The following is a 12,074-nucleotide window of genomic DNA, read 5'->3' as shown; positions in this document are numbered from 1 at the left end:
AACTCCAAAACGCAATAAAATTGAAAGCTCAAAAAGTGCTTGTATATACATATAGCACGAAGCTAAGCCACATCATGTGGCTTCAAGTACAAAAGATAAGGAAGCTAAGCCATGTCATGTGGCTTCAAGTACAAAAAATAAGAGGAGTCTATATACAAGAGGCACGAAGCCAAGCCAGTGGCTTTAAGTACAAAAAAGAATAGTAGCACTACTTTTACGACTAATCCTCACTGCCTTCCACGCTCCCTTCTGCACTCCCTTCTGCACCTCCTTCCTTGTCTTCCTCGTCGTCTTGTGCATGGGCCTGTAAACAAGGGACAACATATATCAATGTATGAAAAATCAAATCTTTACTTATAATTTTGGCATTATTCAATTACTTTCAAATACCTGGGGGGCCTGTCCAGTAGCTCGGGTATACTGCTCCTCAGTAATCAACCCGTCATCATAGAAGTGCCTCCATGTATCTCCTCTGCGATGGTGGCCGTGGTAGGCTGTCTCCACTGGAGTAGGGTATCTGCCCATGATCTCAAGCTGCATGACCATGATACACTTTTTGGAGGGATTAGTACAAAGAAACAACCAACCTCCTAATAAACTACATAAGCAATATAATTTGAGATCGATACTTACAAATTGGGCCTCCCATGATTCAACACCCCCTGCTCCAAAATGCGCGCTTCCATATTCCTCCATCTGGATCCTCCGTGCCTCCACGTGCTGCAGACTGGGCTCCTCCCTCACTGTCTTCATTGCCTTCTTCCACTCACGCTTGTGAGCAGTGTGGGGCAGGCCCCTTGGAGGTTGACCTGCCTCAAGCCTGGCAAGCTCCGCTAGTGCCTGCCTCTTAAGGGAAGATCTTTTATTGCTAAGTATCGTAACAATCTTTGACTTCCCCCATTTATCTGTGAACTGGCGATTGGGGGGGTGAGGATACCTAGAGCGAACAGTAGCGAGGGTCTCATCAGCCAACCTCTTTGGGTGGTCTAGTTTATAGTGGATAAAGCAATCTCGTAATTGTTAGCAATTACAGAGCGCATGAAGGCCATGATGTCCTTCCCCCGCACATCCATCAAGATGCCTCCTGTCTGAGTGATGTCATAATAAATCGTACCATCACCCGGAGGCATGTCTAAATCATCTGAGTCATCCTCCTCCTAAAGTCGATTTTGCAAACATGGTGAATTATGCGCGTGGGTCAATTACTCGAATGCTTTTCCTCATTTATGGTCTTCACGTGCAGGCTATTGTGTAAAATGCTTCCAAGGGAGAATAAATTACCGACCTCAAGAGATATGGCAAGGCAACATGTGACCTCTCTTGGAGGATTAGATTACAAGCGCATCCATGCATGTGTCAACGATTGCGTTTTGTTTCGTGGACTACATAAGGATGCAAGAGAGTGTCCTACTTGTGGAGAGGCAAGATATAGAGCAGATCTCAAAACCTTGGACGTGCCTCGTAAGGTATTGCGACATTTTCCCATAATCCCTCGCATCCAACATATGTTCAAGTGCAAATCTATTGCAGAGCTCATGTCATGGCATTCCTCCCATCGATCAACCGATGGCAAGTGGAGAACTCCCGCGGACTCTCCTGCGTGGAAGCACATTGAAGACACATGGCCAAGCTTCAAGGAAGAACCTAGGAGCTTGAGACTTGGATTGGGTATGGACGGTGTGAACCCATTTGGTCTCAAAAGCACGTCTTACAGTGTATGGCCAGTGGTATTGGTGAATTACAATCTTCCACCCTCTATGGCTATTAAGAAAGGACATGTCATGCTGTCCCTTCTAATTCCAGGGAAACATAAAGTCAAAAACCCTGATGTTTATTTGGAGCCTTTGATTGATGAGCTAGAGATACTTTGGAGAGGTATTGAGGTGCATGATGTGAGGAGGCCTCCCTCGTCATGAGACTTCAACTGCAAAGCAGTCTTGATGTGGACGATGCATGACTTCCCAGGCTATGGCGAGTGTTCAGGTAAGCATTGCATTTTTTAATTATGAATAGGCAAAGGACGTGGCACCCTAAACCCACCTTCCATGCTTAATTGCATCTATTGTTCATGTCTCACTACATCGGGTTACCATGCATGTCCTATTTGTGGTCCTTCGCTAGTTGCCTCACGGGTAGACGCATTGAATAAGGTCATCTATGAGAATCACCATCGATTTCTCCCACCTGATCATCCTAGATATGTTGCCCCTTGGAATGAAGTCCTCCCACAATCACTCACCGTGGGAGATTGGATGAGAATTTGGGACGGTTCCATGACTCCACCACTTGGCATGAGCCGGTAAGGGTTTGTAACTATTGGCTGGAAGTAAAGATTGGCTATATTGGTTGAAAGTAAAGATTGCACGCTAACACTTTATTTTGTTTAGATACTCCATCTTTTATCATTTACCATATTGGTCCCACCTCAAGATCAATCACCTGCTCGATCCCATGCATATCTTCAAGAATGTGGCATCTACCATTTGGGAGCATTTGAATGGGACACGAGATTCGGCAGGCATAAGGGAGGATCTACGCACCACAGGGAGGATGCGTGAAGCTTGGCCTCAAGAGAGACCAAATGGGCATGTTTTTTTACCTCGTGCACCGTGGATGTTATCAAAGGTAGAGATGGCGACGGTGAAGCGCGCTATTACTACAATTCGTACTCCCACTGGATGCATGAGGTGTTTAAAGGGAGCCTTTACAAAGAGCAAGAAAAGAAGTGTAGAGCAATTATATGGCTTGAAATCTCATGATTGGCACAAGATGCTCCAAGTAAGTATTTTATATGCATAATATCTTTTTCCTTTCAAATTTGTGAGTGAATAGCTATAAGCAACTAATCAACCACCTCCTTGCGGGTTCAGTTCATACTACCTACTAGCATTTCACGTAGTGCATCAAAGGACGTGAAAGATTGTATTTACAAGATGGGCGAGCTTGTGAGGTATGTGAGCTCAAAGGAAATAGATCCCACCACGCTTGAGAATGCTCGAGTTATGTCAGTGGAGGCGGTTTGTTTAGTGGAGGAAACATTTCCTTGTTCTATTCTCACAAGCCAACTACATCTCATAGTACATTTGGTGGATGAGATTGCTATATGCGGTACTATACATGCACGATGGTTGTTCTTCCTCGAGCGCTTCATGAAGACCTTGAAGGGCTTCGTGAGACAAAATGCAAGACCCGAAGGTAGCATGGCCGAGGGTTGGTTGGTACAAGAGTCACTTGTATATATTTTTGAGTTTCTTGTTGATGTGGATAGCTCTCTCCCACGACTATGGAGAGATGATGAAGACCTAAGGATGACCTCTATTGTGCCTCACGGAAAAGAACGCAACAAAGTAATAGACACGGAGTTGCATAATAGTATCAACCTCTTTTGCGTGCTTAATAGTGATGTGATGAAAAGATGGGTGACAAGATACGAGGATGCAAAGGCAAGAAGACAAGAAGAAAGGGCCCTCTTTCGTACACACCACGGATCTCGTGTGCCATACCCTCAGCATCTAAGAGCACTTCCAAAGGATATTCATGTGGATTGGCTACTTGATGAAATGGAGAAAGCAGAGAAAGACGAGGGGATGCATATCACAATGGAAGAATGGGAGTATGCTAGGGGATGCATGAGCAAGGTCGGTATATAGAATGTTATGCATGAGTTAGGAGCTTTTTATAATTTAGATTGCTTATTTAATTGATTTTTTCTTGGTGTAGTGCACTATGTTCAATGCTATATGGTGTGAGGGCAAGCATTTTTGAACACAACGGATTGATGATAAGAGAAACACACAAGATTGCAGCGTCATTGCTAGCTTTGAGGGAGCCAATGGAGCCATGGATGATTATTGTGGCATAATCCAAGATATCATTATGCTTGACTTTCGACGCTTCTTTGTGTATGTTTTGGATGTAAAGTGGTTTAAGGACATGGTGGAAAGAGGCCCTAATGCAACAATCAAATGCCATGCAAGTGGCTTTGTAACTATTGACTCCACAAAGTTTTGGCAAAGTAGGAAGGACACACTAGTACTACCACAACAATGTGAACAGGTACTGTGCACACACATAAAAATACTTGCTTTTAAATATTTGATGCAAGAAAAGTAACATGATTGTATTTGTGTTTGAATTAGGTTGTCTATCAACCAATGGTGGATAATAATAGATGGTGGCATGTCATACCTATTATGCCACGTTCCAAAGTGATGTATAGTACTATGGAGCGTATGGAGGATGATCATGGCCATGGACGTGATGATGACCATGATACAAGAGAGGAGGATGATCATGAGATAGGAGATATAGATATTGAGGCCGGCATTACCCGTGAGGACGAGCCTACCATTGGAGATGTTGATTTCGATGAGCACATGAGTGGCACAAGTAGTAGTGGGTTGAATGTATTTGTAGATCTAAACACTTGTTTGGATTTTGAAGTACAGTTTGGCAAGGGTTGATCTCATTGAGGATGAGATTGAACCGTAGCCCCACAATTGATATTGGCAAAACTATTTTACATATTGTCTCATTCTCCTCATTCCACTTAATTCTTGTATATGTGGGCTTCCAAAAAATTATGTGCTTTGGTAATCATGGGCAATGTTTGGAAAGCAATGATGTACACCAAAATCTCACTTTCTGTATTCTCTGTAGCGCATCTATTTACGCGTCTAAATGCACGTCTGAGTCTCAGTGTAAATGCGCAAATACACGCACAAATAGATGCGCTAATAAACGGCATGTTAGACGGGCTCGTATTTTCTCTGGTCAAATGCACAAATAGACGCGGTGATTTACACGCAAATAGACGAGCGTTTAGCCGCGCCTATAGACGCGCTCGTAATTTCTCTACTAAAGCAACGCCTATAGACGCACCTGCTATTTTGCGTGTCTACCAAGCGCGTCTATAGTTGCTTTGTGTTGTTGTGCAAAGGCTCTCAATTGGTTGCCTCGTTTGGTTTGTATGTACAAAGCTCAAAAAGTGGTATTTCAAAGGAACAATTGGTTTGAATATATATGTGTAGAGCAATTATTTAAGTTTTTATATTATTTTGGATCTCCTATATAGTCCAATATGCATGCTTCGAGGCATTATAGCATTTGCAATAGTTCTATGATCACATTCAAGATAATAATTGTGTGATGTTTTGATAACAATTTCAAGTTCAAAAAGTGCAGATTAGTTTAGACCCCAAGTTTGTCAATTCCCATTTAGAAATACATGAGTTACAAATCAAGCAAGTTACCCACATGCGATTTATCCCTAAACCTCACGAAAAATGGCTAAGCCCAATCATACATTGGCCCGTATCTATATGTATTTATATGTATATAGGTGGAAAAAGAATACAAAGATGGTGACAGTGTTGTGCTGCCTATTATGCATCGGTAGATTTGAGTGAGCTTCCTTATGCTTTTTACTGTTTGTGAGTTTAGAGAGGGTTGAAAGAACAAAGTGCACCCCTCAATTGCTTAACGTTCAACATGTATATTTACTTTGGTAGGAAGATTTCATTTGTTTTTTCATGATGCAATATGTCTGGACATACACTTGTAAGTCATTATAGCCTAAAAATATAGCCTTGGAGCCTTGAGCATGCACTCAAGATCTATAATCCCACGACATGCATTTGATACGATAATCTCATAGAAATTTACATTTATATGGGGGTTTTGAAGTCATATATTAAAAGTGTTTTTGTAACTAGAGGTTCTATAATTGCACCCAAATGCATGTTTTATGTAGGATTGTTTACTTTTGCACTTCTTCGATGTAAACAACTTAGGACTTGATGCATTATTTACAAAAACATTGCAAAGGTCAAATATCTAACCTATAGTTAACTCTTTAATTATCCAAGACATAAGTGTTGGCACTAAAATAACGAGTCTCTTTGCATGAGGTTATAGGTTGAAAAAATAAATTATATGAAAAAGGCTATCATCCTTATATGATATATTTATAGCTACTAGCTTTACTTTTCATATAAGAAAGATAGGGATGCAACATGTGTGACTCGATTAGGGAATCACAACTTGATTTGACCTCTTTCAATATAAGGTCATGAAGAAATATTTAGCCATGTGTTAAAGAAGAGTTCTTACCCTAATTCCACATTTTAAAAATTTTACAGACCTTAGTGATTTATTTTTTTTGGGCAGAAAAAAATAGGTAACCCTAGATCAACCTTTTAAAAGGGCCTTTTAGTTTGGATATGTCAACTTTAAGTACATATTAGCTGAATGCCGAGCGTTATGAGCTTTACTTTCGTAATTATCTCTTAAAGTTATGTGATATGACATATGAACCACCACTACTTTCCCTTTCCTTGAAAACCATTGGAGCATTTGTTGTCAAGCAAAGCCTCAATTTATTTTGTAAACTTATTTCTAGGTCCATTCATTTTCGTCATCTCAACAACCAAAATAATGGTCACATTTTGTCCCATTTAGTCACCCATGTTTTATATAATGAATAAATCAACATAAGATGAGCACTCTTCAGCTTAGATTGAATTATATGTGCTTAGCTTACAATAACCAAGCAAAAGTTTTTCTTCTCCTTAATTCCACGTGCTTGCAATATCAAAGAAGGACTCAAACAAAAACTAATTGACCTCAATCATGAAATGGGAAGCCCATCATTTATGAAATCTCTCTAACATCGTTAGCAAGAAAAACTTTAAATCATAGATTTGATGGACTGCATGTAAGTTACAAGCTTTGTTGTACATGTAAAAGAGTCTACCAAGCAAAGGCCACCATACTCCCAGACATCCGCAAGTCCCCATAAGCTACGCACATCCCTGCAAAGACACGCGCCGTCAGCACATGCAACTCGCCTTTCAAGAAAAGCAAATGTGGAGAGAGAGAGAGAGAGAGGGCGAAAGTGCAAAACTGTGTGCAGGAAGAGAGACTAGGGGCCATTTTCACACAGCAGGGTACAGAATAGCGAGGGAGTGTTCCTATAAGCATTTGACTTTTGTATATGGACTGGTGGATCGTTCTTAAAATGGTGCGACGTAAAGCAAGTGATAGACTTCTCAAGCCAAACACATGATTGAGAACTTTAAACCTCCATTTCTACTATGTAGAGCCACACATGCTGATACTGTGAGAATTGCAGGGTATTATGCATTTCCAAAGGCACGTTTACAGTCCAACTATAAGTATAATTTGGATAATGAGGGTAACTTCTGCTGCCACAATCGAAACCTAGAAACTCATCTAGTTCCATGAACAGTGAGAAACAACATGGAAGGAAGAAAACTACCGCTGACTGAAACAGAAGCTCCACCAGTTGATCACTGGTCGCGGACCTCGAAATATTGCCGGTTCTTGATCGCGATGTCGAACATGTGCATTGGCTTGAATCTCCTGAAATCTCTGGGCACCGTGATGAGGTGGGTGGAGTGGCTCCTATGGAACTGGATGGTGCCGGGCTCCTCGTTGGGGTATCGCGACCATCCGATGGCCGTCAACTTCTGCTCGAGAAGAGCATAAGAAGAGATGATCTGGTTGGAGGGAAGGTAAACGAGGACTTTACCGCGCCTGCCTGGTTGAGACTCTGACTTGTCGATGTTGTCGGGGTTGGGGTTGGGAACAAGGTGAGTGACGCCACGATGGTTGAAGACCCAGACACCTGCCATGCTTGGGGAGGGCGGAATTGGGAAGCTGTACTAAGGAAGGAAAAACCGGGAAGCTTTCTGGCGACAATCTAATGTAGAGAGGGTAGCAAGGCTATGTAATGAGCTGCTGCGGTGTGGGGATCGAACTCTATGGAAAGCTTTCTCGCCAGAGACAACCTTGGAACTTACAGAGAGCTGAAGGTGGCAGACTACTGATGATGGCGGCTAAGGGCCAGCGCCTTTTATAACGAGCAAAACCTCAGATTATTCCTTAATCTCCATTTATCTAGGGCGTTAACCTCGCATTTACATGGAGCGCAGGAGCGCTAGGACAGTGGCGTTTGCTGATGTTTCTCCTGCTTCAGCTTACCCATTTGTTGCGGTCTAAGGTCCTTTACACACAGAAGGCTGCCAGCTCGCTACTAGAGTGAGCTTGATGAACGAAAATCGGCAAAACGAAATCTCGCATCACACCCCTCGGGACATCATATTTGCCATGGTGGACTCCAGGTCCTGCTTGTCGGGCAGCTGCCCACGTTTGGGTGCTCAAGAGGAGAGCACAAGCTGGGAGGGGTTTCGATCCGCCGGGAGTCAACGCATCTGTGTACAGCTTGCTGTAACCAGTCCACTATGACTCCTTTCAACTTTCTTTCCTTCTCCTTGGTGATTCTCTTATGATAATAGATGCTTCTCTTTCTGCCTTCCTTCTCATCAACTCTCGTCTTTTTCAGCTGTGCCGCGGCTGCTCTCCCTCCCTTGGGTACTTCCTTTAACTTTTCGATGCTGATGCGTCAGGGTATTCCAGCCGTCCCATACTGAATCTGTTTGCTACACCTCCAATAGCCCACTGCTACATGCGTCGACGTCCTTCAATCGCACCTGTCGTTGGTTCTGTTTCCCCGGCGCATGACGAAGGATCGCCACAGTTATGCCCATCTCTACGTCCATCGCCTACTGGGCGGCGCCCCGTTACCTGAAATAATGTAGCGACCTTCCTTTATACCAATAACACGACTGCCACCCCTTTGCATAATCATCTACCGCCACCCTCGCAACACCGCAACATCGCAAGCGACTCTCGGAACGCAAGACCTCCGTCATGAAAAGGAAGGCTACAAATTGACTTGTTGGAGGCGAATTATTCGATCTCTAGTCCGCAGGGGAGGTTGCGAATTGTTATCATTTCGAATCGAAGAGAACCGATGCGCTGAATCAAGGGTGGCTGTTTTGAGATCGGTGTGAATTTTTTCAAGATGGCCATCGTTGGTCAAGACGGCATCGCGGTTCGTGGGCGGATGATTCGTTGCCGGGATCTTTCTTTGTTAGGGTGCTTGCCCATATTGTTGCTCCGGAAACGCATATATTCGCGAAAAAATCAAACATTCTCTTGTAGCGGGAAACAATAAAGGCTTTGTTTTGAAATTCCCATTTACGAAGAACACGGAAGGTTGCTTAGAGGCACCGCAACAATCACAAAAAAGAGCAACACAATTTAAACAAAATAAAATTTTCCGTGACCCAAACCTGAACATAACCCAATTATCCAAGCTTTGGAGCCATCAACGAAACCTTAGGGTTGCTTACATCCACAGCAAGAATCCAAAAAGACTCACATAATATAAAGAAACAAATGTATTCAATAACAAATACGCTATGTGTTAGTACTAATACCATTTCCTTCAATATGTGACATGACACAATTTTTCTGAAGGAAATAATTGTACTCAAGCATAGCCTACGACAGCTTGCAATCTAGGTGATGTTCACTACTTATGTGCTTAGCTAGACATCATACAATGCACGTTATCCTCCCAAGAAAGTACATATAAAAGGACACTCAACGTAAAGAATCATATTCTTCTTGAATGGATAAAAAAGGGCACTTAAAGACCATTCTATCTCCCTCATTTATGATTTGGACCTCAAGGTTATGATGATATCTATGAGCATCATCTTTTGTTAAACATTTATTCTCCACTTCTTAAAGGCAATATATATAACTATAACTTTGTTTATAATATTGGTGTATCATAGTTCTAAAGAGAAGAAAACCTATTGTGTGCAATTTTGTTAAGAATATTATACATAAAAAGTTAAAAGCATATAAAACTTGTCATTTCAAAAAATAATAGTCCATCATACAATAATGAAACTCTTCTCAATGCCATCTCTATTGTATATGTGTATGTGTGTGGTATTTGAGATTAGAATGTGAAAGTGTATCTCGGGGGGGTCATTAAATAATATATATTGTGACTATCATGTGAGTTCAACATAAGGAAAATTTTAATTTCATTTTTTCTTACATTTTCACTGACGGAAGGGTGTTGTAAAAAGGATTTTGGAAAAAATTTTATAGATTGAATAGGAAAAGGGTGCATTTTGTTAATGAAAATTTCATTGATAAGGGGTTTAATAAATAGGCCTTGAACACACATGATATATAGGGTTTATACATAGTGATCCCCTCGAGAAGTGTCTATTAAGTTTAATCTCTACTTTTAAGCTCTGTAATTTAACAAGCTAGCAACCATCTATAGTATTTCAATCAAATAACCATTGTAACAATTGGGAATATTAGATGTTGTAATCTTTTTAAGGATCATTAGATATCTAGGGAGAAGGAAAACATGCATTTGGAGGTGAATAGCCCAGAGGATTTAGAAGGTAGAAAGTGGAAGGAGAGGAGACGAAAGACCAAAAAGAACCAAGTCACAAACATCAATTCAACATTTTCTTTTCAAATGGCGATGCTTGAAACATCAATGTGAAGTAAAAGGGAAATGCTGACCTGGAGGGGCCATTTTCTAGATACATTCATGGAGTTTGATTAACGCAATTGGTGCACTCTACATAGGCCACTATCTTGTTTCCTAGTGAGTTCATGAATTGTTAATTTGTAGCTTTGTCCCATATATGCAAATTAAAAATGTAAGGCCTTATTTTGTAGCTACAAGTTTATGTCTATATAGAACAAGCTCACTATGGCTTTTAAGGTTATGGATTTCCAAATCATGATCGATGTTCTTTTTGATACATTTAATTCAGTATTTGCAATTGATTGAGATTCAAAAGATGATTTTTTTATCACTAGGCATTTCCTCATTGTGTTGTGATCCATTAAACATTGACAATCAGAATCTTTTTATTGGAGTGATGGAGTTGAAATACAACTATATGACCAAAACACTTTGCTTTGACAACTAGTGTTAAGGGGTATGAAATTGAATTGCATTGCTAATGATGTGCATGAGATAGACACCTAAAAAGATTTCTCCCATATTCCATGTTAAAGAAATGGAAAGAGTTTAGACATTGTTTAAGAGTCTAAACACTTGCTTTGATATGCCATATCCAAAGGCAAGAAATTGGAGTGAATTGCTAATGCTGTTAATGGGATGGACCTAAGAGAAATTCCCCCATATTCCATTGTCGCTTCGCCTATGTTCCATGTGGAAAGAGTGTAGACATTGTTTAAGTAGATTTACATCAAATACCCCCACTGACTATATTATTGTATTGTGTGCAACTATATGCTAACTAGAAAAATAAGCACAAAAGGAGACATTTATGACTATCTCTTAGAGCTCATCATGGGAGACACCCACGAGTGAAATCTTTGGAGAAGGTCAAAGATTTCCATAATGGCTTGGACAAGCATATATGTATATGCTATGCGACTCATATTTGCCCTTTGCAAACATGTTACAAAAGAAAAATTTAGCTACCACATGACATGCATGCCACCTTACTTACATTTAGCATCATTGTGATATATTTTCATAAATAGATGGCTTATGCTTTAGATGCACCTAACCATGGATTCCATTGAGTAGTGCTGTTGTACTTTCCTCATTAAAGTATGGCATGCCTTTTTACCATGATCTTCTTAGAACCTTATAGAATTATCTCTTGAAACTAATTCTTTCCACTTGGGACCCATTTCAGTGCTGTGTGTCCATAAGTTGAATGTAGGCCTTTATCTTCCCTCGAGTGTAGTCCATATTATAGCCTAGGCTTAGGATCTAGATTCCAACAATTTTAACTTGATGGCCATTACAAAAGAATTGGACCTTAGAAGAGGAACATTCTTTCAAAGACATGGCAAGATAAGATGAATAAATTTGAATAGAACTCATAGAAGTTGGGATGTTACATGATCCTCCCTTTATTTAGATATCGCAAAGTCTAATGCTAATCTCTCCCATTTGTGCTCCTATCTTGTCAATGGAATTTTTCAAGTGTAATCAGCTTTGCAAACCAAATTTCTCAACCAAACCTATATACCACATCTCTTGAAATCCCCTTCCATCCATCGAGCTGTCATGGAAATCCCAATAGAGGTGACAATAAGCGGGTTATAGTGTCATTGTTTGCTTGGGTGTAGCCATTTTTGGTGACTAGGCTCAGGGACTTTTTTGTATATGGGTGTCTTGCATA

The 12,074-nt window shown here is 40.8% G+C and overlaps 1 protein-coding gene across 2 annotated transcripts; it reads right to left on the bottom strand.

Annotated features, from left to right (window-relative positions):
- Window positions 1-421: 421 nt before the first annotated feature.
- On the bottom strand, window positions 422-7,712 carry LOC147882315 (flowering-promoting factor 1-like). 2 transcript variants are annotated; one of them, XR_015543904.1, is made up of 3 exons: window positions 7,280-7,712; window positions 6,755-6,812; window positions 422-534 (listed from the first exon to the last, which is right to left on the bottom strand). XR_015543904.1 is itself a non-coding variant. In XM_087401109.1 (2 exons), exon 1 carries the CDS (start codon window positions 7,653-7,655, stop codon window positions 7,311-7,313), a length of 345 nt encoding a protein of 114 aa, XP_087257235.1. In that variant the 5' UTR covers window positions 7,656-7,712; the 3' UTR covers window positions 6,716-6,812; window positions 7,280-7,310. The 2 variants fall into 2 exon arrangements, 1 of the variants encoding a protein (XP_087257235.1); XM_087401109.1 differs by lacking the exon at window positions 422-534 and having other exon boundaries at window positions 6,716-6,812.
- Window positions 7,713-12,074: the final 4,362 nt, after the last annotated feature.

The sequence above is a fragment of the Dipteris shenzhenensis genome, chromosome 29 (genome assembly GCF_047967505.1).
Source record: "Dipteris shenzhenensis isolate YYH24624 ecotype China chromosome 29, Dip_SZ_1.0, whole genome shotgun sequence".
NCBI lineage: Eukaryota > Viridiplantae > Streptophyta > Polypodiopsida > Gleicheniales > Dipteridaceae > Dipteris > Dipteris shenzhenensis.
This window is presented reverse-complemented; position numbering and strand designations above follow the sequence as displayed.

Coding starts and splice junctions, on each gene's coding strand:
- LOC147882315 (XM_087401109.1), bottom strand. CDS start 7,655: ATGGCAGGTGTCTGGGTCTTCAACCATCGTGGCGTCACTCACCTTGTT.